Raw genomic sequence first — 27,612 nt, 5'->3', positions numbered from 1 at the left:
GACACAGAGTTCAAGAGGCTATTATTGCTTCCATTATCCTAAGTGTGGGAATAATAAGATTTTTAGGCTAGATGCGTGCCGTACATCTAAAGGTGCACATATTGAACATTTTTAAGCAGAACTAGGTTAGTTTTACCTTCAATTCGATGTGTGATTTGTTGTGAATAGTCTAAATTAAACTGTTATTTCATACCATTGGAACTGGGAGATTCTGTATAAGTTGATTCTCTTCAGCATCATGAGTGGTATGGGACGAGTCTCGGGGCATATGTGATGCTGAGTCTGTGTATCATCTCCCGCGCAGGGGACTTGCACTCTATATGCCGGCTCGGAGAGATAATTGTGTCTCTCGGGTGTGTGTTTGCCCTGTCAACAGAGCCCGAAACATTTTATAAAGCTCGGCGTAGTTCATACGGAGATCCGGTTGTTTGAAATGACGAGGAACTCTTTTGAGGCGAGTTCTTCGATGAGATGTGTGCAAATGGAAGTGTAGTTCCCGACAGTGCCGTCGGAGGTCGCGTCGGGCGACCCGGAGGTCTACCACGCGGGACGGAATGGACTGAACTGGGAACAGCCCCCCTCACCCCCCCCCCCCCCACCCGGTGGGGCAGTGGCACGCGCCGTCGTGCGAGGGTCGTTGAGTTCTGATGGAATTAGACTCCGCCCTCCCCCCCTCCACCCTGCTGGCTGCCAGCGCAGGCAAACGCCGCCAACTACTTTCCTCTTTAAAATAAAATAAAAAATGGGGAGCTCCCTTAATCGAATCCTCCCTCCTTTATAAGCCCAGACTTGCGTAGAAGATGAAGCACCCTCTTCGCGAGTTCAATGTAATCGAGTTAATTAGAGAAATTGTTTTCTCCAAAAGGAAAAAAATAAAAGAAAAAAGAAACTTTGGGGATGAAAGCAAAAAAAGGGTGAAGAAATCTTCAGCAGTGACCCGCCTGTGATAACGCGCCTGCCGTAAAGAGTATTTTGGATGTGTCTCAGGAACCTTAATTCAATAGGAAAGTTACGAGCTTCTAGTACATGAAGTTCAACTATGTATTAGAGTATTGTGCTCGTTTTTAATGTGCATCCTATTATGCTCCATTTTCGTTTATTGAGCTACCGAACAACACTTTTTTTAATTGTTCTTCTTTTTCATTGATTGAGCTTCCAATTGTGCTCCCTTTTTTATTGTGCTTATGATTGTGATTCTTTTTTCGTTTATTGGGCTTCCAAAAGTGCTTCCTTTCTGATTGTGCTTCCAATTGTGATTCTTTTTCTTGGATTGTGCTTCCAAATGTGCTTCTTTTTTATTGATTGTGGATCATTAAGTCTGTCAGGACATAAGTGGTCTCGTAGTTCGGATGCCTAGTCTAAACGCCTGAAATTGGACATAGCCTGTTTAAAATGCTTGTCAAGTATCGTCGAAATATACCGCTCAATTTCAAGTACAGTAATAATTATGAGTTTCCAAATGGCGGCAATCATGTTATCATCGACTTGCTGGAGGCTGGTAGATGGGAATTTAAGCAGCTTTTATGATTTTTTGGCATGTTTTTTATAAGTGGTTTTTACCTGGAATAAATATTTTTGCATCAGTTAAGAATCGAAAAAGCACTGTAATCGTTCGAATTAATAATTATTTTCATAAGTGATTTTTTGATAACATTTGGAATCATTTACATTTTACTAGTTTAATATAGATGGATTTTCAAGATGGCGGGCAAGACGGTTGAAAATATGGTGGTTGTCACAACAGTTGACCGGACTATAGCGGGTAAAAATTAAACTACTGTAGTGGCAGCACCCTCTAGCAAACGAAAACATTATGTATGATACAAGATGGTGGCCTGACAAAAAAAGGAGGTTGCCATGATGTCATACTAGCTGATACAATATCATCCTTGGAATTAATGGTGGGAGGTCAGTCTGCCGGTGGCTTCCATGGAGGAAGGTTCCGTCGCCATTTTTTTTATCGCATGACCTCACTAAGTTCGAACACAGTTAATTTTAATTTAATTTTTTAATTTTACAACTTTTCCCGATTTTATAGTTTAATAATTACAGATTTTCATAATGGCAGAAAAAAGGGGTGGATTTTAATAAAATTATATTAATTAATTTTTTGATAATTTAAAATTTTTCCCGAATTTCTAGCATAAATTTACAGAGTCTCAAGATGGTGGTCGTAAGAAAAATTTCAACGGTAATGTCATAATTTACAAGATCAAGCCCGTAACGAAAAAAAAAAAAAGGCGGAAGCTATGAAAAGTGTGGCGATGACGTCATACACATCCAAGATGGCAGCTGTAACGAAAAGTTAAACTGTGACGTCATAGTTCAAGATGTCCGCCGTGGCGTCATGATGTTCGGTCATTGACCCAATCCACAATCCTGACCTTGGACCCTGGTACCGGAGCCCATTTCATATACTACTGGTAATATTATTAGCAATGATCACTAATATTTAGTGTTGTGCGAGATCTCAAACCTCGAGAAAAATGTCGAGAAATATTCCATTCTCGAACAGCGAGCGAGAAAAATAATTTCTCGAAAAAAAACGAGAATTTTTTTTTGGTACCGGTAACAACTCAATTTGGTATGGAAAATAAATTTGATATTGATAGTTGTATTTTTATATGTTGGAAATTACACACACGCTGCCATTATTTTAGTTTAAATGTTTTAAAAATACCAAACGCGTCTGCCTGTTTGGACGAAAAATGATTTGGCGGAACACAAAGCAAACATGATGCAATCATTAAGAGATATTAGACTAGCCGATAGTCAACCATCCAAAACCTTTATCAATAACCGAAACTGTGAATAAACACTGTCTTATGAAATTCCAATTTATCCTGAAAGAAAAACTGCCGTATTTAATTTTTAATTACGTAAGCGTAATACATAATAAAATACGTTCGAACCTAACCTACAAAATTGGTTTTGTTTACATACACATTATTACGCTAAAGTTATTAAAAGCATTACCTTTAATTTAGTCATAATATTTTATTGGGTAATGTTTAATAGCATACTGAAATGTTGAATATTACGGCAAAATACAAAATTTACTTTTTAACGAACAAAAGGGAATGGTGGTCATGCTGCCAGACCGAGTCTGCTTCGCTGTTCCGTTTCTTATTTCAATTCCAATAAAAGACTGCGCAAGTCATGTGATTATTAAATGGACTGGAATGTAAAGGAATGGATTGAAAACGCAGAAGAATTCACGCCCTTGTATTACGTAAAATTACGTAAATGTGTGTGTTCAAACCCGTTGAAAGGGCAGAATAAATAGTATGTTTATCCCATTTCCTTTTCCACCTTTGTGTCACTCAGTCGTAAGACGTCACGAGTAATGAATCCCGCCAAAGTCTCCCTAGTATCAATTTCTTTGTTTTCATTACAGTACCAGTGTTTCCCGTTTGCGCAACCTACTCTGCGGGTATGATAAATAATGTGATGCTTGTAAAATGTTATTAGGAATATGAGAATAATTTCCTAATACTGCTTTATCTCTTTCTTAACTGCGGCGTAACCAAGTGGAAAAAAAAAGTGTTGCGGGAATATAACAAACAGAAGTAAACTTTGTTGTCAAATTAAACTTTGATTTTACGGTAAAATGGAAGATGTGGACATATCAGTGTGGCAGTATTACACAAAAAGTGGCGATAAGTCAACGGAACCACAATTAACATGTTAGCTACTAGACTTTTACCTAAGTAAGTGAATGTTTATTTATAATTTAGTGTAGGCTTACATAACGTGTGGTGCATGTCAGTTGTGCACAGGCAACTAAATTGACATTCTATATGATAAACAACAGTTTTATCTACAGAACAATATATTTTGAAAGTGATATCTACAGTAAATCTTGATTATCTTAAATTTCTCATTCTCGTCTCGTTTCTCACGAGAAAAATATTTTCTTTCTCGAAAATTTCTCGAGGCCTAGATCTCATTCTCGCACAACCCTACTAATATTTCTTTTTTTTTACAAATATATATAATCATACTAAGTTTTTCAGGATATTTAAGCAAGTTTGTAAGTAAGGTTAGTCCCTTCATGCTACGTTTAGTATTTTATCTCTATTAGCCTCGCATTGAAAAATAAATATTATAAAAAGTACAAAAATTACAAAAAATATAAAAACTAAACACTAAATGATATCTAACAGCGGGATAAAGGTACTTATTGTTAAAAAAATAACTTGCATTAGATATTTCATATTGCAAATAACGTTTCGTAAATAAATGGCTACACACAAGTGCAAACAAACTACAGTTATATATATTCAAGGGAAAGACAAGTTACAGGATCGAAGGAACACAGGTCTGTGTGCCGCTAAGGAGGACGCGCAGAGAATCTTTAAACGAAGGAGGGGAACGTGGAGGGGAAGCGAACAACCACACTTCCTGTGTTACGGCGCGTTTCCGGTTCGCAATCTCCCGCGATACGCCCCCTCCCCACCCCCCCCCCCCTTCACCCTGGCCAGCTGCGGGCGATAAGGGAAGAGCGAGTGTGCACTTAAAGGAAAAAAAAATTATTTACGCACTACGATCTCTAAAGATATCTCAGATCCACAATGTATTTCTGTAGCTGAAGGGTAAAAAAAAAAGTCTTCTCGCAATTTAAAATTTTAATGATAAGATTAAGACCCAAAAAAAAACCTGGTGGTAATGTTTCGTGACTGTTTTTACTTGTGAAAATTAACTAAATTTTCACAATGTTCGCAGGCTTTCACGGCCATTGTCTGAAGTAGCTTGGCTTCTGGGTTGTAGTTACAGTTACAGTAGGTAACTGCTCCCTGATGATGGCGACAGCAATGTCGACCAGAAACGTCGGTGAATTATTCGCCAAGGACACGGCTACAACCCAGGAGCCAAGCTACTTTATCATATTTTCAAATGTAATCTGTGGAAGAAGGAGGGAAGCAAATGTGTACCCCAAGGCATTGTAACAGGAAGTTCGCTGAAGAATGAGGTAGTGGGGGGTATGGGCGCTACCTTCTTCTGGCGCAGCTTGATGGCCAGCTTGAGGCGGTTCAGGTGCATGCGCTCGCCGTGCTCGAAGGCCGGGCCCGTGGGGTCGTGGTTCAGCAGCACCTCCAGCTCGTACGAGCTCCTCGTGTGGTCCAGCAGCGCCGTCGCGAAGTCCTGGCACTGCTTGCGCAGCTCCTGCGCACACCGCCACCGCAGGCTCTGCCTCTCTGCCCCGCTCTGCTTCTCTTCCCCACTCTGACACTATGACACTCGGCCACTCGTCTCTACTCGTGAACTTACTGGTATAATTATTCTATTGCTTTAAACTAGTTTCGCATTAAATACATAAAACATAATCAACTATACAGTTTTACTTCCCACTATCTTTCAGGCAGCCGTTACCATGGTGCGACATCCCGGAAAATTTTATATATTTCCATGGTCCATAGACCCCAAAACCATAGTTATATATGTATATATATATATATATATATATATGAATGTTGTAGATACGATAACTGTCGCATTATTTTTTCCACAAATCACTTCCAAATTGATACATATAATATAACATCGAAAATATCGGATGAGCTCTTAATGGGCAATATCCGACCAAAGGGGTATAAATGGGGAAGGCTTTTTTTTTATAAAAAACAGAAAAATCGCTGTAACTCCCATAACAGGGAAAATATCACATCCTTTCGAAAGTATTATAACTCGTTGGAGTAACACCAAAATATTTTGTCTGAATAAGTTTTCCATACGAGCGATCATAACTGCAAGGAATTTAAAAAAAATGTTGGAGGACAAAAAACAATCATAACTCCCTTCGTGGGCACTGCATCGAATTCCCTTGGATATTTTGTGAATCTTATATTTTTTTTTTCTAAATTTTTTCCTGAAACAATCTTTGATTAGGTGAACCATTACTGCAAGGGGTTGAAAAAATAGGGGTATAATCTGGCTAACTATTAATAAAAGTGAGATTTGTAGACAATAACTGCGAAAGAGACACCAAAACTTGAGCAAAATGCCCAACAGGTTTCACTTAGTGTACGGCCAATGCAGCAAGGATATCGGATCAAACAAGAGGAGTGTAAGCTAATGGTGCCTGAACACGCAATTCTCTCCAGTTCATTCGTAACCAGACACTCAATCATTTCAAGTTTTATTTAACTAGAAGGTTGGATTGGAAAAAAAATTGTGTTACTAATAAGTAGTGGAATATCAAACTAATATTATAACTGAGAAAGTTTGTTTATCTACATATACGTAAAAAAAACTAAGTATCGGAAAATTGGTTACAGAGACGTATTGCAGTAAATTGTTGGATCTCAAATCACCCCGAAACTGTAACAGTCTTTTTAGCCCGCGTTGAGGCCTCCTGTCTCATGCAGTGACAATGACATTGTGTGAGAAATGTCTTCCAATAAAGCGGTTTTGATAGCTGAATTTTTTTTCAATTTTTTTTGTTTTAGTTCTATCGTAAAAAAAACTGTAATACATGCAAAAGTCAATCTAAGTGTGATTATATCGAAAGTATAACGGCAAATAACCAAATGTGACCAAGTGCGAGTCGGACACGAGCTAAGCGCTGCATGGTGCGGTGATTCGGAACACTTGGTGCGCGAGGCCGTCTCGGCACGTGACCGGGTTACTGTCGACTGACTGCCCTGCAAGGAAACACAGGAAGTCTGGGTCATCAGGGTAAAATATGTAGCCAAGTTATTTCAGGGAAACCACCGTGCGCGGCATGAAGGATGGATGGAGCAGGATTGAGACCAATGTTCTCAGGGTCTTGCAAAGGGTCTTGTACTCCATGAGTAGAGACCTGCAAAATTCGCGGATTCATTTCGTGATATGCTACCATTCAAATAATTATACCTTAGCGCTGCTTCTACCACTGGTTCACTGTTAATCTGGAGGACTGAAGGCCAATTAGAGACCCTCACTCATAGAAGTGTCGAATCACAGGCACTCAGTCGAGACGACTCACAAGTCAGTAGCCAATGAACAGGTGGCATTTGCCCGAATGTGTAGAGTGTAGTAGAGTCTATCCTGGAGGTCACTGAATCCGCGAATTGTGCAGGTCTCTATCCATGAGTTGTTGTTGTCCGTTCCTGAGGCACACAGTGGACGTCCACAGAAAGGTGCTCCACGAGGCAAGAGCGGACGTGCACAGGACGTGGAAGGTGCTCCACGAGGCAAGGGGCGCCCACCTGGTACTCGCACTTGAACTCGTGCTCCATGAAGCTGAGCCGCCGCAGCTCCCAGGACAGCTCGAAGGCCGTGAGGATGGGGTCCTTGGAGGAGAGCGCGATGAGCGAGGGGCTGGCCAGCGCGCGGTAGGCGTTGATGCGCGACCTCGAGTGCCGCAAGGAGTCCTCCTGCCGCGAGGTCACGCACTCGTCGCAGCCGCACCTGGAGACACCCGCTACTGTGCCTGCCTGGTCTCCGGGGGAACACCGCCTTCCACCTTCTCACTCGGTCCGCACCAAACAGGGCCGGCGCGTCCACACAGGCGAACCAGGCAACCGCCCAGGGCGCCAAGTAGCCGGGGGCGGCGCAGCTCGACACACAACAGCTCATACAACATGTTTAACGATCATTGAAACTAGATGAAAATGGATTTTCGTAACAGTTTGGAATGTTTATATTGATATAAGTAATTATTTAAAGTCCTCGGTGACCTGTCTATGATTTGTAATAAGTAGAAAAGGTAAAAAAAAACACAAGCCTGCTTACATTTGATTGTTGACGAAATCTTAGGATTACGTGATGTATTTTGAGGCAAGGAAATTTTTTTTTTGGTTTGTCCGGCCGCGGGGGGGGGGGGGATCATTAAGGTTTTCCGCCCAGGGCGCCAGTTGACCTTGCACCGGCCCTGAGACTCCCTCTCGACCGGTCACCTTTAAACCGCAGAAACTCACCAGGTCTGGCAGCCAGAGACACGTCGCGTCACGTGCACGAACCGTCATGATCTCAAACTACATTGCGACAAGTACAAAGTTAGCCATTCATGAGGAAGTCTCACGTTGACAAAAAGAAAAATCGGTTGTCTGCAAAGTCGGTTTACGGACGATGGTTTAACGTGACAACGTCATAACAAAAAAATTGGTGAAATGATTGCATACTTTTATGAATAAAACTGAATCATTTTTATTTTAATAATAAAATAATAAATACTTGTAATTATACTAGTAATCAGATTTTTAAAATGCAAGAATAATTAACCTTTATTGCTGAAATTGTTGTTGCAATAAGCAATGAAAACCACATTAACTTTTCACTTTATGAACAGTCGAGTGGAAGAGAGATAGATGCGGCGCAAGCGTACAATGAGCGTAACGGGACACAGCGTAACGGAACAATGTGCGTAACGGGACACTTTTTAGTGCGTGCAGCCGGCGTTCATCGATTTATTAGACGTTGTCACGTCAAAAAATGGCAAGTCCACGGTTTAAAGTTAGTCCGCGAAGAAGTGTTTCATGGACAGACTATGTCCGTGCATGGACAGACATTGGCATGTTGGCCCTTGGGCAACACTCCTGGTGCTGTTGTTACAAAAAAAAAAAAAAGGCAGCAATAAACCATGGCACGAGAAAGTTGAACGTGAGATGGAATACAGCCCAAATGCAGCCTTTCCAAGACCAGGCAGGCATGAATAAATATTACACCAAAAAGAAAAAAAAAACCTGTTTAAAAACTTTAAACCCGAGATCTGGGAACTAACTCGAATGCTGATGCTTCAAGTCGTGGCAGTCATGGGTTAAGTATAGTACAGTGTGCTCTAAAGGCACTAATTTAATTCATATTGAGAGTATTTAGACGACTTACAGCACCGATTTTGTATTGCAGTTGAAGTCTTTGAAATTCACAGGGTTTGCCCTGAGAACAATGAGCAGGAAAAGGACGCCAGAACAGTTTTGTAAATAATATGTTTTCAAGAAGTTTCTCAACTTCAGTACCAGTAAAATAATGAAAAACAAAATTACCATTTCAACATTTTTAAAAGTTCCAAATGTAGCAGCAAGTTCTCTATGGTATAATGTACATTTTGTTAGTAAAGCTGTGCATTTCTTCGGAGTAGCTTTGGAAACTTCTTAGTGATAACGTACGCTGAAAAATATCATCCATTATGGTGGTTGTATCAGCTGAAGCATACCCAGTGTAGCATTTTTTTTGACGTGATAACGTTTTATAAAACGATGAACACCAGCTGCACGCAAGAAAAATTGTCACGTTCCGCCTGAGCCGAGCGTGCGAGAACCGGCCAACCACCGTGCGAGAAAATCTTCTATAATATCAAACAGGTTAATGCGGGCTCTTTAACTAATTGTTCGTGATTATGTTTAAACAAATTATTTAAATTAAATTTGCAAAAACTGTCAATAATATTTGAAAATTAAAAAGTATACAATTTTTTCATTAATGTTTTCTTATGACGTTATCACGTAAAATTATGGTCCGTAAACCGACTTTACAGACAACCCCCCCCCCCCCCTTTTTTTGTGCCCCGGTCACACCAACATCTCGTATGGAAAATCAAAACGAAAATGTGATAAATGGGATGCGTGTCAATCCGGCTTGACTTGTGAAATGTGCAGCCTGCTGGACCACTGATCCTTTCAGCATCCCCTGCAGAGCGCGGGGGAGGGAGGGAGGGTGTCCCTCACACCGAGTGGTCACCGCCGGTGGCGCCGCGCCTGGGAAACTGCTCACGAGCCAATCATCAGGCGCGTCCACCCCCCCACCCCCACCCCGCCCTACGGCCCACCCCCGCGCTGGCCGCAGATCTGCACCACTCTACGCATGGGGGAGAAACTCTAATTACCGAGACTGAGACCTAGTTTTTGACGTGACGTCTAATAAATCGATGAACGCTGGCTGCACGCACGAAAAAGTGTCCCGTAACGCACATTGTCCCGTTGCGATGTGTCCCGTTACGCTCATTGTACGCTTGCGCCGCATCTATCTCTCTTCCACTCGATTGGAACAACCATCGATTTGACTTTTTCGAGGCACATTAAACTTGAAACACTCCCATTCGTTTCCTACTTTTCCTATCATCGTCCTATCCTTAGCAGAATAACACAAATTGGAAGAAGTTAAATAGCAAACATGTATAAAAGTTATAGTTAAAATAATATCGTCGTTAAAGTAATAAACATATTTGAATTAATTAGTGCAAATAAAAGTAAATGTATCAATTAAATTGTAGATTTCATTTCACTCCTTCTTTGTATCCATACAAAATAGTGATAATTCAATAAAAATGATTCAATTTCATTCATAAAAGTATGCAATCATTTATTCAATGTTTTGTTATGACGTTTTCACGTTAAACTATCGTCCGTAAACCGACTTTACAGACAAATAATTTTTTTGTAGTAGTTATGGGCCCGTCTGCTAGATAGTAGTTTTCATCATATATTGCTGACATAACTACATAATTTATTAGGAGAAGTAATGTATAAGCTATTATCAGGCAAACAAACCAGTGTAAATTCACTCTATTTAGGTAGCCATTTTGTGGTGTGTGTAGTACAATGAGTTTTTGCACCTCCTACTCCTTTATTTATTACATGACGGTTTATTACAAAACATCATTAACTATTTTCGCATCGATTAAACTAGTACTATTTCATTTTTAAAATTTATATATTTTATTTTATATGTATTTAATTATATGTTATCTTTGAAAGATTTGTGCAATGGGAGTGCATGACTTGATGTAAGTTTTTGGACATACGCCATTGCTAAAACTTTTTCTGTTGAAGAAAAACTAAAAACTAAAAAATAAAGAAATAAAGAAATAAAAATACCCAAAAAAGACAAAAAAACACAAAATTAAGCAAAAAATTGCTGTTGTCAACAAGGATATAAACACGACAAAATATTCCGTAACATGAATATGGTCAACAAACAAAGAAAAACAAAGAAAAATGTACTAAGAGAAAGAAAAAAACCCACAAATGATGACGACTCAGAAATATTGAACCCAAAAAAATTCAGCACAACGGTTGAAACGAAACAAAAAGACGACAAAACGAAAAGACGAAACAAACACAATAGTTTTCCAAAACAGAATAGAACGATAAAAAAAACCCACAAATGATGACAACACAAAAATACTGAACCCAAAATAATTCAGCACAACAGTTGAAACGAGACAAAAACACGACCAAACGAAAATACGAAACGAACACAATAGTTTTCCAAAACAGAAACAAGCGACGTTTCGGGAACTGCTATCTGCTCCCGTCCTCAGGCAGAGACGCACATGGTACGAAAACACAGGTGCGACTCTATTTATTTAATTATATTTATGCAAAAGCATATTTGTTAAATAAAAAATATATCACGTTTATTAGAAAGTTTATAGCATTGTTTATTTATTATTTGGTAAGTTATTTAGTAAAAAAAAATAATATTCCCAAGAGTCTACGTAACTACGGCTCGAGGCCTTAACAACGGCAGCATTGCGGTGTGCGTTACGTCTCGAGTTACGCCCCTCTTAAAGGTTCAAGTCATCTAGGTTTCCAACTGAAGCGCCTTAGGACCAGTGATTGCCATTTTTGGCTCTTCGTTGCCGTCGTGAGTAGCAAAGCGAGAGCAACAAAGACAACTATAATTTGTCTTCTTTTTCTCTCTCTCTCTCTCTCTCTCTCTCTCTCTCTCTCTGTGTGTCGTTTAACCCTTTACTATAGCCGTATCTTACCTGTAACTTACGTTAAAATGAAATTTGTAGGTTGAAAAGTTTGTTTTCTAAAAAATAAAAACGTCCGCTTCTGTTTTCGCCACCATTAACCATCTCGTCCGCAATGCTCCGCAGGACGAATATAGCCGTAGAACTTCGTACACTTGCCCAGAGATGGAGCGAGCGGGCTTGCCAGCTTACTGAACATTTCGGTCATCTAGCGGGAAAAAAAATCCTAATCTCGTTGGAGTTCAAGCTACGCCGTAACTGAGAGAATTCTATCTATCGCGGCGTTTATTGATATCACGGAGTAACCAAACTTTACCCTAATTACTCGCGAGTCGAGGTTTGAATTTACAAAGAAGTTTCACCTCTATCATGTAGACTGAGTCACGCGCGGGGCCGCAGTGTAACTGTGTCACGCAGTTATCACCCCGCCTCCCTCCCCCCGCGCGGCGCTCCATTAAACAAATTGCCCAGGCTCGAGGCTCGTGGCCGGTGGAGTGTGATGAAGGAAGGGGGGAGGGTAATGCCGTCCACGCGGCGTGGGTGCGCAGATTGGCGTCAGAGCCCTAACAAGCCAGTGGCGCGCGCGCGCCCGCCTTGCTGGGGAGGGGCGCCTGCCCTTGGCTCTCAGACAGTTGCGACTGCTGCACTTCCCAATCAGTGCATTCATACAGTCGTAAACACCCACTAGATACCAGCTGTGGTACCCGGGTTCAGACTGTTGGGTACAGATTATTAACACAGCAATATTTGTACTTGGAGCAGAAGTGTCCTGTGGTCGGAGCTGAAGTGTCCTGTGGTCGGAGCTGAAGTGTCCTGTGGTCGGAGCAGAAGTGTCCTGTGGTCGGAGCTGAAGTGTCCTGTGGTCGGAGCAGAAGTGTCCTGTGGTCGGAGCTGAAGTGTCCTGTGGTCGGAGATGAAGTGTCCTGTGGTCGGACCTGAAGTGTCCTGTGGTCGGAGCTGAAGTGTCCTGTGGTCGGAGCAGAAGTGTCCTGTGGTCGGAGCTGAAGTGTCCTGTGGTCGGAGCTGAAGTGTCCTGTGGTCGGAGCTGAAGTGTCCTGTGGTCGGAGATGAAGTGTCCTGTGGTCGGACCTGAAGTGTCCTGTGGTCGGAGCTGAAGTGTCCTGTGGTCGGAGCTGAAGTGTCCTGTGGTCGGAGCTGAAGTGTCCTGTGGTCGGAGCTGAAGTGTCCTGTGGTCGGAGCTGAAGTGTCCTGTGGTCGGAGCAGAAGTGTCCTGTGGTCGGAGCTGACGTACCGGCAGAGCAACAACGTCAAGACGTGTCAAGGTACAGTAGAGATTGCTCGCGTCACAACTAGTTGCGGGCGAGAATTGCTAAAGTACTATGAAAATTTTATTTTGGAACTACACAGGGCTGTTGCGACGATGCCGAATTGTCCTATGATACTGTGGGAATTATTAACATTGTTAAAGGAATAATAATTATCATTAAAGTTGTTTTTTTAGTATGATATTATTTCAATATTTTATAAAAAAACCTGCATTACAAGAACCCTTAGTGTTAACGTTTATATTCGTTGAAAATACATCGTTAGATAACACAGTAAAAGTGTTATCACGTGTATGATTTACCTTGGCACAGACGTAAGGGATGGTTGCCAAACTAATTAACCTTTAAGTGTAATATTTAACGCAGTTCCAGCCCAGTACAAATTTAAATGGAGTTTACTTTAGTAGAAATTAATGCGCAATAACGCAATGACACACAGCAGTGAAATTATCATTCTAGGATTCGCCGTTATCGATGCTCGAAAAGCTTAGCTCCCGGTCTACGGCTATTTGGCAGGAGTAGTTTTCGTGAAAATGGATGGCGGACCCACGTTTTCATCAGGTGTCGGACGGACTGCCGTTTTCCGATGTTCTGACGGTGTACTCTACGGTTTCACTATCGATGAAACCCTCCTCTTCGCTGACGTCACGTATCTGAGCCACCCGCGTGGCAGCATTGTTTGTGCCTGCTGTCAGCTGTGTGGTGGGGAGGGGAGGTGAGGGAGGGGCAGTGGGCGGATTCAGTTACAAGGCTACTTACTGGCTCGTCATTCGTCCGCGCTTATCAGCAGGACGTGCAGGCGAGACTACCCCGCCACACGCCGTGGAACATGTCGGCTGTTCCGCGGGGGTACACAACCCTCCCCCCTCCCCCTTTCCCTTCCAGGATCGAAAATAAAAGCGAAGACTGAATAAGAAAATTAAAGCAACGTAGCTATATGAGGTTAGAGTGAGATTATTTTGGAAGGATTATTTTAACCTGTAGAGGGTTACAATGACGTATTTACTCGCCACTATAGTCCTAAATGCCTCATACGCAGAAGCTACACGTATTATGTTTTCCAAGAAGTCTATATTTAATACGAATTTGACATGTGTGTTTCGTGTATTTTTAAAAACATTTATATATATGTATATGTATATATATATGAGGTGTTTTAACGTACTTATCTTATATTTGACTAAAGGAAAAAGCATTAAAAGCAATGAAATACATACAAAAATATAAAATTTACACTTTTGTGTTAACGGAATTCTAAAAGTTTACTATTCCCTGAGGTTTAAGTGTAACAACAAATTTTTTTCAAAATTCACTTACAAAGAAAACTTATTAATCAAAGATAATATAATGGTCACACTGGGCCCTCTTTACAAAAACTTGGCTCGGTTCTACGGTTGGATCTCAATAAAAAATTTGTTGAAACGAGGGGAAGGTATTATGAGTCAAAAACAGCTCACGAGCAATTCCTGTTATTTTAAACATTAAAAAAATAATGTTTATCAAAATAAACCTGTTCGCCGTAAAATTAGAGGCCCTAAAATTTCACGAAGTAGTTTCGAGGCAGCTGTGACTGAAACACTCTCACAGAGCCAGTGTCAATGACAAGCACGTGATCTGGACAGAGCTGATGAAGCGCAGTTCACTGAAGGGTAAAAAAAAAATAGTTTATTTGCGTGGGACAAGACGATCTCAGGTCAGCTGTCTACAGCACTCCAGGTCAGCTGTCTACAGCACTCCAAGTCAGCTGTCTACAGCACTCCAGGTCAGCTGTCTACAGCACCCCAGGTCAGCTGTCTACAGCACTCGAGGTCAGCTATCTACAGCACTCCAGGTCAGCTGTCTACAGCACTCCAGGTCAGCTGTCTACAGCACTCCAGGTCAGCTGTCTACAGCACTCCAGGTCAGCTGTCTACAGCACTCCAGGTCAGCTGTCTACAGCACTCCAGGTCAGCTGTCTACAGCACCCCAGGTCAGCTGTCTACAGCACTCGAGGTCAGCTGTCTACAGCACTCGAGGTCAGCTGTCTACAGGACTCCAGGTCAGCTGTCTACAGCACTCCAGGTCAGCTGTCTACAGCACTCGAGGTCAGCTGTCTACAGGACTCCAGGTCAGCTGTCTACAGCACTCCAGGTCAGCTGTCTACAGCACTCCAGGTCAGCTGTCTACAGCACTCCAGGTCAGCTGTCTACAGCACTCCAGGTCAGCTGTCTACAGCACTCCAGGTCAGCTGTCTACAGCACTCCAGGTCAGCTGTCTACAGCACTCCAGGTCAGCTGTCTACAGCACTCCAGGTCAGCTGTCTACAGCACCCCAGGTCAGCTGTCTACAGCACTCCAGGTCAGCTGTCTACAGCACTCCAGGTCAGCTGTCTACAGCACCCCAGGTCAGCTGTCTACAGCACTCGAGGTCAGCTGTCTACAGCACTCGAGGTCAGCTGTCTACAGCCCTCCAGGTCAGCTGTCTACAGGACTCCAGGTCAGCTGTCTACAGCACTCCAGGTCAGCTGTCTACAGCACTCCAGGTCAGCTGTCTACAGCACCCCAGGTCAGCTGTCTACAGCACTCGAGGTCAGCTATCTACAGCACTCCAGGTCAGCTGTCTACAGCACTCCAGGTCAGCTGTCTACAGCACTCCAGGTCAGCTGTCTACAGCACTCCAGGTCAGCTGTCTACAGCACTCCAGGTCAGCTGTCTACAGCACTCCAGGTCAGCTGTCTACAGCACTCCAGGTCAGCTGTCTACAGCACTCCAGGTCAGCTGTCTACAGCACCCCAGGTCAGCTGTCTACAGCACTCGAGGTCAGCTGTCTACAGCACTCGAGGTCAGCTGTCTACAGCACTCCAGGTCAGCTGTCTACAGGACTCCAGGTCAGCTGTCTACAGCACTCCAGGTCAGCTGTCTACAGCACTCCAGGTCAGCTGTCTACAGCACTCCAGGTCAGCTGTCTACAGCACTCCAGGTCAGCTGTCTACAGCACTCCAGGTCAGCTGTCTACAGCACCCCAGGTCAGCTGTCTACAGCACTCCAGGTCAGCTGTTTACAGCACTCCAGGTCAGCTGTCTACAGCACTCGAGGTCAGCTGTCTACAGCACTCCAGGTCAGCTGTCTACAGCACCCCAGGTCAGCTGTCTACAGCACTCGAAGTCAGCTGTCTACAGTACTCCAGGTCAGCTGTCTACAGCACTCGAGGTCAGCTGTCTACAGCACTCCAGGTCAGCTGTCTACAGCACTCCAGGTCAGCTGTCTACAGCACTCGAGGTCAGCTGTCTACAGCACTCGAGGTCAGCTGTCTACAGCACTCCAGGTCAGCTGTCTACAGAACTTTTAGGTCAGCTGTCTACAGCACTCCAGGTCAGCTGTCTACAGCACCCCAGGTCAGCTGTCTACAGCACCCCAGGTCAGCTGTCTACAGCACTCGAGGTCAGCTGTCTACAGCACTCGAGGTCAGCTGTCTACAGCACTCCAGGTCAGCTGTCTACAGCACTCCAGGTCAGCTGTCTACAGCACCCCAGGTCAGCTGTCTACAGCACCCCAGGTCAGCTGTCTACAGCACTCGAGGTCAGCTGTCTACAGCACTCGAGGTCAGCTGTCTACAGCACTCGAGGTCAGCTGTCTACAGCACTCGAGGTCAGCTGTTTACAGCACTCCAGGTCAGCTGTCTACAGAACTCCAGGTCAGCTGTCTACAGCACTCCAGGTCAGCTGTCTACAGCACCCCAGGTCAGCTGTCTACAGCACCCCAGGTCAGCTGTCTACAGCACTCGAGGTCAGCTGTCTACAGCACTCGAGGTCAGCTGTCTACAGCACTCCAGGTCAGCTGTCTACAGCACTCCAGGTCAGCTGTCTACAGGACTCCAGGTCAGCTGTCTACAGCACTCCAGGTCAGCTGTCTACAGCACTCCAGGTCAGCTGTCTACAGCACTCCAGGTCAGCTATCTACAGCACTCCAGGTCAGCTGTCTACAGCACTCGAGGTCAGCTGTCTACAGCACTCCAGGTCAGCTGTCTACAGCACTCCAGGTCAGCTGTCTACAGCACTCCAGGTCAGCTGTCTACAGCACTCCAGGTCAGCTGTCTACAGCACTCCAGGTCAGCTGTCTAAAGCACTCCAGGTCAGCTGTCTACAGCACTCCAGGTCAGCTGTCTACAGCACTCCAGCCCACAGGAGACACCACAGAGGCCGAGTCGAGCTGACCTGGTGGGGTGGTTGGCTTCGCGCCAGCTCTCGTCTCGAGAGATTCCGGGTTCGTGTCCCGATGATTTTAAATTTGATTTTTTTTTCTAACTGGAAAACGTGGCGAACGTTTCCTCTAGCCGGTGGATCATTCTTGCGTTACTTTTGTTTATCTCAACCACTTACTACGTAGTAGGAACTGCTCCCTGAAGATGGCGACTGAAATGTCGACCGAAACGTCGGTGAATTATTCGCCAATGTCACGGCTACAACCCAGAAGTCAAGCTACTTCAGACAATGATCGTGAAAGCCTGCGAACATGATTCACTCAGTACGTAAGTTACGATCAATGTTAATAATACATGAGAAAAAAAAAACAATTCATTATAACCAAACAGTTCTTTTAAACTGCAAAATTTCGGGGACTCTACAAGTAATTGGTGACATTTTTTGTCCCGGCAATTTTGCGAGGGTTTCGGAACTCTGCAACCCAGTTTCGCACTTCGCCGCGGCGATGAAAGCGGTTGAGCGGATCAAAGAAGATAGCGCTCCAGACGGTGCTGCAGGAGTTTCCAGATACAAACACCGAGCGGCGCAGGCGAGTCTGGAACCGGCATTTCCCCCGGGGAGGGAGCTAATATCCTTCCGCGAGCTACAAGCTACTGGCCTGCTTTTGATCTTCTTCTCTCCGAGAATCGAGTCTCCTACCTGCCACGTGTACCACCTCCCTTCTTCCGATGTAAACATTGTGCAGTACAAAATAAAAGTTTACTAACTTACAGGTACACAATAAGCCACATTTAACCTGCACAAGTCAAATGAAAAAGTTGAAGTGTTCTGTACTTCGTTGTTTTCTCTCTTACAGAGCTACCTATGTTGAAAGAATGGCTCTTTCCTCAATTAGTAGACGGTGACACTGCAAACTTTATTTTGCAACAGGATGAAGAACTTCTCCAACGGAACTCGAAGTCCCTGACCATTGGATTGGTCGTAATGGTCGAGACGACATAGCTGTTTTTCGCTGGCCTCCACGCTCACCTAACACATCCCCATGCGAATTTTATTTTCCTTTGGGGCTTTATAAATGATCGTCTCTGCGTTCCGTCGCTACCCAATGTTTGCCAGAGTTGAGACACAGAGTCGAAGAGGCTATTGCTTCCATTACTAAGGACTTGTTTACCAAAGTGTGTGCCGTATAACTGAAGGTTCTGAATTTTGAACATTTTTTTATTCTAAAAAAATAGGTTATTTTGCTTTCACTGATGTATGATTTAATGTAAATAGTCTAAATTATACTTTTATAATTACCGCTGAAACTTGGACATTCTTGTATGGACATACTGTATTCTGATGCATTCATATTTTCTGTATAGCTCTGAAATACTCTTAAGAAAAATAATACATTGAGGATTTGTCTGTTTATTTTTAAAAGTTAAACCAAATCTGCAACACGCAGCGCACCGCTGTACTGCGGGGTGCCTCTGTCCGCCCCCAGGGGCAGAGACGTCACTCCCAACGCATGCACTGGCGGTCGAATGGGAAGACGGCAAAAAAAAGGGGGATAGGTACGTAGCGTGGCATGCTATACGCTAGTTGTAACGGTCGGAAGAGGAGATGGATGAACTTTGTAGTGAATTTTAAATTTTGTGTTAATCCATTTTACAATATTCCCTTGCGACAAATTTAATCGAAGTAGTTTGGGTAGTAAAAGTGTGTATTGAGAAAAAAAAACATACAAACGTGTATTTTTATTCTTTTAAGTAGATTGTTATACAGATTATTGAAAAAAAATTAAATTTTTTTGACAAAATAACTGTGTTTAAAAAAAAATGTATTTGCAAAAAATTAGAAACTTTTTATATTGCGTAATAGAGGATACGTTACGCAGTTAACATAATGGTTTGTTTAAAGACTTAAGAGGGTTCAAAAAATGCCGGCAGTTATGTTTCAGAATTGGCTCCTGGACTCGAACTGTGTCCTGCGCGTGGGAGTGTCGCAGCGAGGGATGCTGCAGCATCATTGGTCATCAGTCCCTTCCCGTTGTTGCCAGACTGCCCTGTTGCCAGACAGCCCTGTAACCCGTGAGCTGGAGATACATTCCGTTACTCGTGCAGCGAGTTGTGTATGCTAACTGGAAGATAGTCGTTCGATGCTCAAATATTGTACAAGTAAGGAATTCTTAAAATTATTTTCCTACGAAATAAATTAATATGTTTAGAGTATAACACTAATATTAGCTGGAAATATAGAGCAGATATATTTATGCAGTACATATCTGTAATAACCTTTAAGGAATTAGCTATTTTATGAGAGTAATGGTTTGTCCACACAAGAACATTAAAAATATATATTATTCAGTGCAAATATAAGTACAAAATTCACAGTACAGAAAAAAATATTTAAAAATGTTTGATACAGTCACACAGGTGAAGCGTATCAGAAAATAAGCTTCTTTCACTAGCATACTAGGTTTAACTATCTAAAAATACTTCCCATTATTTTCCTGTACATTATGAAGTACTTTACATGGAATGTCTTCCTGAAAAACCCCAATATTTACACGTTGTATCGTGTTGGAAATAAATCCCGCGCGCTATCTGAATAGTCAGCCAAATAAAATTTAAAAAAAAGTTCGTCCTGTCTGTTGTCGCGCGCGTAAATCAAAATAAACATGTTATTTAGTGCCCGAGGACAAAATTAGCTTTTCGCACATTGTAATTACGATGCGCGCTGCCAAAACAAAAGGACCCTCGGCGAACAGCTGCCGGGATATAGGGCACTCGGGGCTCATATGACGCGAACTAGCGAGCGAAAACAATTACGCTGATCAAAATCGCTTTTTCTAAACAATGGACGATTTTTAAGTCACGAGGGTGTCTCTTAATTAGATAAAACCTTGCTCGTTAAAGCTGGATTCGGGTTATAATCACGATAAGTAAAATTATAAATTACAGTCTTGCAAAGTGTATTAAAATTGTTTTTCAAATCAAGAATTATATTTGTTGTGAATTTGTTATCCCAACCGTCAGCGTTTTCCTTTTAGAGCAGTTTAAATAACAATTCAAAATTGTCTACTCTAAAAATTCATCAGGATGTTCAGTCAAAAAGCCAGGAAAGATTTTAAAAAAGGGGTGTTTGTCTGTAAAGTCGGTCTACGGAAGATAATTTTACGTGATGACGACATAAGAAAACATTGATGAAAAATTCCATTCTTTTTAATTTAAAATATTATTTACAGTTTTTTGCAAATTTAATTTAAATAATTTGTTTAAATATAATCACGAACAAATAGTTAAAAAGCCCGCCTTAACCTGTTTGATATTATGGAATATTTTCTTGCACGGTGGTTGGCCGGTTATTGCACGCTCGGCTCAGGCGGAACGTGACAATGAGTCATGATTTTTCGTGCGTGCAGCCGGCAATCATAGATTTATAAGACGTTATCACGTCAAAATTTAATAGATGAAGCGAACTTTAAAACACTTTCAAAATTATAATTGAATTTAATTTTTATTCAAAAACAAAAATACCTTTAAATTGGCAACATGTCCCCGCTCCCCTGGTGAGCCTGGTCGCACACTGTGTCAACACTGACGTGGCTGGTGCGCCTGGTCGCACACTGTATCCGCCAGAGCAGGCGCACCGTGCGTGCAGGCGCACCGAACACATTACTTCCCGCGCCCAGTCTCAAGGTAAATATTTGCCGGCGGTTGAACGGTTGGCCCTCCCACCCCCACCCCCTTCCCCGCGAAGAAACCGCGGCCTGTCAGAGCCGGTCGAGTTCTTTTGAGGCGGGCCGCGGAATTAGCCCAGGGAACACCGCGTGGCGATCTTCAGCGCATTTAGCCCGGCGCCTCGCTTGCTAATGGCTCAGAGCGAACATCTGCGGCATACTCAAAGGAACGGCTGGTTCCAGAACACACCGCGTCAGCCTACTGGTAGGACTGCCCTCAGCCAGATTCCAACCATCACAAAAGAAACCACACGTCTTCAAGTTCAATTTGTCCTACAATAACCAACGTTGAGACGAAAGAAAATAAAAGAACGATTGAATTACGAATTAAAAGGAAGAGAAGGCTAGAAAAAAAATTTCCACCCCGGGCGTTCTCGACAAGTTATTGCGGGCAAAAGCCCGGCCTGGCCTCACCACCTCCACCTCCTAGAACTGAACCCGTGAGGGTGTACTAGGAGCCCTTGCTTTGCTTCTCTTATCGACCAAGCACACGATGGATGTGCATGCTTGGCCGATCAGGACTCTGTTGGTCGCTTTCGCCCGGGTGAGTGGTGTTACCACCAACTCATTGGCCTTCACCAAGAATAACTTATCCATCTGGTTTCACCGCCGTACCAGCAGCCCCAGATAAGGCTTTGTCAGTTTTTTTAATACAGTTCACATTCCTTCGTTGCGTCCACGCATGATAAAAACGGCGGTGTGTTGTTTCTCGACAGTCCTTGTGAAGTCTATCTCATGCCTCTGTGACAGGACGGTTGGGGCGCTGTCGGCAACCAGAGGTAGCGCTGGCCCACCGTGGCTAGTGGTCCAGGCCCCAGGTCGCCACCGGCTGGAAGCTCACGGCCCACAGCTGAAGGGACGTCACCACTCTAGGCACCCCCTCCTTCACGTCTAGTCATCACCAGGACCCGTCAGGGACGACGGAGCAATGGCGAACATCGACGCAGTGAATGATCGTGGGAACATCAACACGATATTATTTCAGAATGTTTGCTTCTTTTATTCCACTTTGTTTGCTCAGACCTCTTTGGCATTGGAAGGATTTCTTTCGGTGGAACTGGAGTTCTAGCTTTAGCGCCTGAGCAACCTGGCTTGTTTATGTCTCAGAGACTATTGATGGTTCACATGTGTAGGGAGGAGTCACAAGATTAGGATCGTCCACATTAGGAACTGACCTACGAATATCTTGAGTTGTTTGACACGTTGACTGTTCTGAGTCAACTTCTTTGTCCACTCGAGCAGATTCTGCTCTGTTATCTCCACGTTCTTCACTACAACGTTCACTATTTTGTACGAAATCAGTGACACTAGAAGGAAGAAAGTCTTCGTCCGTGAATACGTCAGAATTTATAGGCCAGATCCCACATGCTCTAAAAGCAGATCCCACATGCTCTAAAAGCAGATCCCACATGCTCTAAAAGCATTTCCTACTTTCTCTAATGTTGCACACCGTTCATAAGCTTTACCGAACAATTCACAAAACTGGTAGGGAGTTATGTTTCTTCCATTTGTTGCATTCATCAGCATAGAAATCTTTCAGTGGTCCGAAAAAGCTTCTGTCAAGTGGTTGTATTCACCGACAACAACGTCCACAACGCTTCCCACTTGCGGAGAGTCCGTGATGATGTAACTCTCCACTGTCGCCTTGGTAGGGGGGGGGGGGGATCTGACCACTGGACCATCGTGGCTTCGGATGAAGATGACAATAAATAAGATTCGAAGAACACAGGGAAAGTCAGTCTGCCTTATAAGGCCCCCTCCTATCTGGTAGGCAAAGCTTAAAAAACTCATGTTACCTATCTGAAAAAGTTCAAGATATCCGAGTTTTTGCAAGGCATTTACGAATGCACTTAGGGCGAACCAGTAGTTATAATTAAACTGTATTTTTAGAAGTGTGAAATTGGTTTAAACGTGTGTTTTCAGGATAGTTTTTAGTTTTGCAACTCCCGGTAGCAATTCCTGAAAGCTTAAGGGGCACAGAAGCGATAACGCGCTGTAAGACACAGCTAGCATCGCACTTATCAGCCCGCCACAATGACACAGATGCACCTGTGACTAGTCGGAACCCTTGAGCAACACACAATGCGAAGAATACTTTGACGTCACGCAAAATTGTTTGAGAGCTTAGGTACCTAATAATTATGTGGGAAGGAAAGTTCTGTTCCAACATTGCGTGACTTGTACGCAAGTAGAACTGGTGCAGAGTATACGTTTTTCACTCTGTTCATAATCGCTTGCACCAATAAAACGCAGGAAAGTTATTTTTGTTTGTTAATTAACAATACATAAACTTTTCACTGTAACAAGCTATTAATTTTGGATTCCGAACTGTACGCAGTGATCCTGTTAAATGTTTATAAAAAAGTGCTTTATGCAGATTACTATTGGAAACGACAGTACATTTTTAAATAGACGCACTTGACAACACCTATCCGAAACACACAGCTTCATTTAATTTTATCAAAAGCATCTGAACAAACGCATGAAGTTTTTGAAACACAGAATGATTGTTTATGTGACCTGGTTTTGACGGCTTTATCGGTGATTGTGGGAGACAAGCACAGGAGATGAAAATCAGTCCATCAAATTTTTTATCTGCGGACAGATTATTTCATTTACGATGTCAGCTTTTTGACTATTTATTTAGGCGCTAATTTTGTCGTCGTAAAATATTATTTGTATGCTCGTTCACTGTAAATTTGCCAGATACGAGATTTAAAAAAATTGTCCGATTATTTACTCTACAAAAGTTTGATTAATATTACTGTTACTGGAACCAAGAAAGATATTCATTCGATCTGAGGATAAAACAAAAAGAAAAAAGGGGTTGTCTGTAAAGTCGGTTTACTGACGATAATTTTACGTGATAATGCCATAAGAAAAATTGATGAAAAATTGCATACTTTTTAATTTTTAAATATTATTTACAATATTTGCAAACTTTATTTAAATAATTTGTTTAAATATAATCACGAATAATTAGTTAAAAATCCCGCCTTAACCTGTTTGATATTATAGAAGATTTTCTCGCACGGTGGTTGGCCGGTTCTTTCACGCTCGGCTCAGGCGGAACTTGACAATTTTGCGTGCGTGCAGCCGGCATTCATCGATTTATAAGACGTTATCACGTCAAAAAAATGGCAACACGTGTTGTCTTTAAGCATATTGCATAGTAATTCATATGTATCTTTTTACAAGAGATTTTCTTAAAATGTGTATCATACACGGAGTGTCTGACAAATAACAATAAATTATGTCATGGTGCGACTCAAAGTATACAATTTAAATGACTCTTGTAGAGGTAAATACATACACTATAAGTAAGTGTTAAGTGCATGACACTTTCACCACTCAAGAAAATAGGTTAAGTAAGCCTTCTGTTGAAAACTACTGATTACTGCTGCGAGTCACCGCTAGAGTAGCGCAGGTTGTATCAAAGGCATCACAGAGCCAATCAGCGACTGAGCTTCACACCTACGTCGACATCAAAGAGGTCGCTGGGCTTTGAGCGCTCACGGTTAATTAAGCCTTTTTGTAAGTAGCCTTTAAAAATATCCCTGTTTATAATTTCACAAAGCTAAACATTCCTCCGTTGTACGCCCCACCACATAGCAAATAAGTGAATTAGTTCAAAATACTCAACGTTAGTCACCGAATATTTGCGGAACAGTGTAACAGTTCGCCATATTCCACTGCTGCGAGAACCAGCCAACACTGGTTTCCTACCGCACCAGGAACGATTTTATGATTTTAAGAGGTCACAAACTATGGAAATGAATAAATAAACTGGCTTATTAAATATGAAAATAAACGGTTATCATCTTAACGTGGTCATGAGGAATATATAATAATGTACATATTTTATGAATAACTACTAATTAATAAAAAATGTTTTCGCAAGGGCGAACCCACTTGATCACACACAGTGTTAGTTTTAAATATTGCACTGAACATGTGAAAAATCAAATTATTTTAACTAGCTGCGTGAGAAATGAAAGCAAAAATTTGCAATTGCCCTGATGGAAGTTATAGCATTTATTGTTGGTTGCCTTACAAATGTATCTATAGTAAAAAAAAAAAAGCTCCGTGATTCGGACGATTACAGCAGTGTTTGAAGAAGTCAGTAAGTACGGTGCTGCGAAGGCATATTTGACTACATGTCCGACGTTACACTTGCGGAGACGGCGGGAACATAGCGTGCGGGAAGGCGAGAGAAATTAATTGCAACAGAAGAAGCGAGAATTTACCAAGGCCACTTCCACACGAGGTTGGCCAGACTGCTGGTCGCCACAGAACTACCGGCCTCAGGCGCTTCAATAAACGAGTAAATAAGGATACATTATATGATCCTATGAACTTAGTAGTTATGTTACCAAAGCGCACTATAAAAATTGTTTGTAATTTTATCATAATAAATCATAGGTTTTAATAGGTTATAACCAACGTTAAATATATTCCCTGTAAATGTATGGTGTAATATTTGCTATGTTTGCTTACTGAAAAATTAATTCATTGGAACTGTTCCATATTTGTAAGGTAAATGTCCCGTAATAATTGTGCCAGAACAAAATAATTTTTTAAATGTAGACTCAATTAAATATATTTGTAATGTCAGTGAAATGATTACGTAGTACTGAAAAAAAAATTGTTTATTAGTGTAAGCAAAATTTAACTGTTATCTTTAAAAGATTTGTGCAATGGGAGTGAATGACTTGATGTAAGTTTTTGGACATACGCCATTGCTAGCATTGCTTAGCAATGGCGTATGTCCAAAAACTTACATCAAGTCAAAATTTAACTCTCAAAACAAAATATTTTCTGAGATCCATATTGGGTAAATATTTTTGTGATGACTTCAAATGCATTTTTTTCCATTAAACTTTAAGGAAGTTAGAAGGAAAAAAAATTGGTTGTCTGTAAAGTCGGTTTACGGACGATAGTTTAACGTGACAACGTCATAACAAAACATTGATGAAATGATTGCATACTTTTATGAATAAAATTGAATCATTTTAATTTTAATAATAAAATAATAAATACTTGAAATTATACGACAGCGTAACGGAACACAGTGTAACGGAACAATGTGCGTAACGGGACACTTTTTCGTGCGTGCAGCCAGCGTTCATCGATTTATTAGACGTTGTCACGTCAAAAACCCTCGTTTGGCAGCTACTTGCGGAAGCTTGAATCAGGCTGCCGCGAGAAAGCTGTGATAATGGTCGAGTGAAGGACAGCTCACCTGACGTCATGGGGCATGGGCAGCGTGGCGCCGCGGTCCAGCAGGATCTTGATGATCTCGTAGTTGTCCCGGTGCGCCGCCAGGATCAGCGGCGTGATGTCCGGCGTGAAGGTGGCCGTGTCGGGCGGCAGCGCCTCCCAGCTCTGCAACACGCCGCGCACCACTGCACTGCGGGGTGCCTCTGTCCGCCCCCAGGGGTAGAGACGCCACTCCCAACGCTTGCACTGGCGGTCGAATGGGAAGACGGCAAAAGAAAGGGGGGATAGGTACGTAGTGTGGCATGCTGTACGCTTATTGTAACGGCTGGAAGAGGAGATGGCAAGGGTAGAGCTAGAAATGGTATGTGAACACTGTGATCTGAAATGTCAAAAGGATTTACAGACTTGTGAGACAGACTTTATAAGTGTAATTTATGTTCTATTGGAGTGTTTTTATTTCATCTTATTCTGCTGGATATCGAGATTCAACATCATGCCTAGAAATACTAAAAAAGGAAGAAGCAGATAAGAAGTATTACCAAAGGCAACCTGGGAACAAACCGCCAAAAGATGTGCCAAAAAGTGCCGATGAACGGATGCGAGAGTACAGGACGTGGAAAAAAGGCATTCTATTCTCAATTATTATATTTTGTTGTGTAAAAAGTAGGTACTAATTATTTGTCTCTGACTGTACCTAACATTCAAGAGGTCCCACTTCTGTCTCGCGTGGGCTTCACGCACACACACATATATATTTTTTTAATGTCTGTTACAATGAAAGAAGTTTGGAGAAATTTAACGTTTCGTTACTTCACGTGAAGTTGAGAACAGCTGTTGACATTCTTTTGGTGCTGAAGGAGGGTTGCTAGGTGGTAGCATGTCTGGGACATTATTTTATGAAGATCGTGGTTTAATAATTTTTTCAAATTCGTTAAACTGTGTCGGGAGTATTATTTTGCGAGGTTACTTATGGACGTGATGTTCCCGCCGTCGCTGGAAGTGACTCTCCCCGACTCCCTGCTCGCGGACAAAGAAGGAGGCAGAGAGGATAAACACCGCGGAAGAGAAGATCCTCGCTTCGTCAGGAAGATGAATGCACCGAGGGCGAACCCTGCGAGTCCTGGTGGCGGGTAAGGGGGTGTGTGGGGGGGGGGGGGAGGCGAGGGAAACTGTCGGGAAGCAATATGTCTTCCCCGGGTGTTAACGCGCCTGAACAGTTGTATGAAACTCGTGATGTATTCCGTGGAAATGTAGGCGCACTTCGCGAGGACGAAGAAGGGAAAAGTTCTCCCCCCCTCCTTCACCCGCTCTCACCCCTCCTCCCCCTTCCCTTTCCACCCCCTAAACCCACTTTTCACGCCCGAAAGGCAAAACTCCGGGAAACAGAATGACCAACACTGCAGGAACAAACATGCCCTAAAAAAACAAAGCTGTCAACATAAATCTCACTTTTTTTTTTTCATTTGCGATCGTAACAATTTTTTTCTGGCAGTGACTACAGTATTATATTCGTAATTGATTT

At 42.6% G+C, this 27,612-nt stretch overlaps 1 protein-coding gene across 1 annotated transcript in view; it reads right to left on the bottom strand.

The window, feature by feature from the left end:
- LOC134536241 (transient receptor potential-gamma protein) overlaps positions 1-27,612 on the bottom strand; it is a 100,860-nt gene that overhangs the window by 39,169 nt on the left and 34,079 nt on the right. The window contains exons 4-6 of the mRNA XM_063375937.1: positions 26,113-26,255; positions 7,191-7,392; positions 4,996-5,166 (exon numbers count right to left, since the gene is read on the bottom strand). Coding sequence (XP_063232007.1) covers positions 4,996-5,166; positions 7,191-7,392; positions 26,113-26,255 — 516 coding nt within the window. The remainder of the gene's footprint in view (positions 1-4,995; positions 5,167-7,190; positions 7,393-26,112; positions 26,256-27,612) is intronic.

The sequence above is a fragment of the Bacillus rossius genome, chromosome 10 (assembly GCF_032445375.1).
Source record: "Bacillus rossius redtenbacheri isolate Brsri chromosome 10, Brsri_v3, whole genome shotgun sequence".
Lineage (NCBI taxonomy): Eukaryota > Metazoa > Arthropoda > Insecta > Phasmatodea > Bacillidae > Bacillus > Bacillus rossius.
Note: the sequence above shows the minus strand (reverse complement) of the source record. Positions and strands in the feature narration are given on the sequence as shown.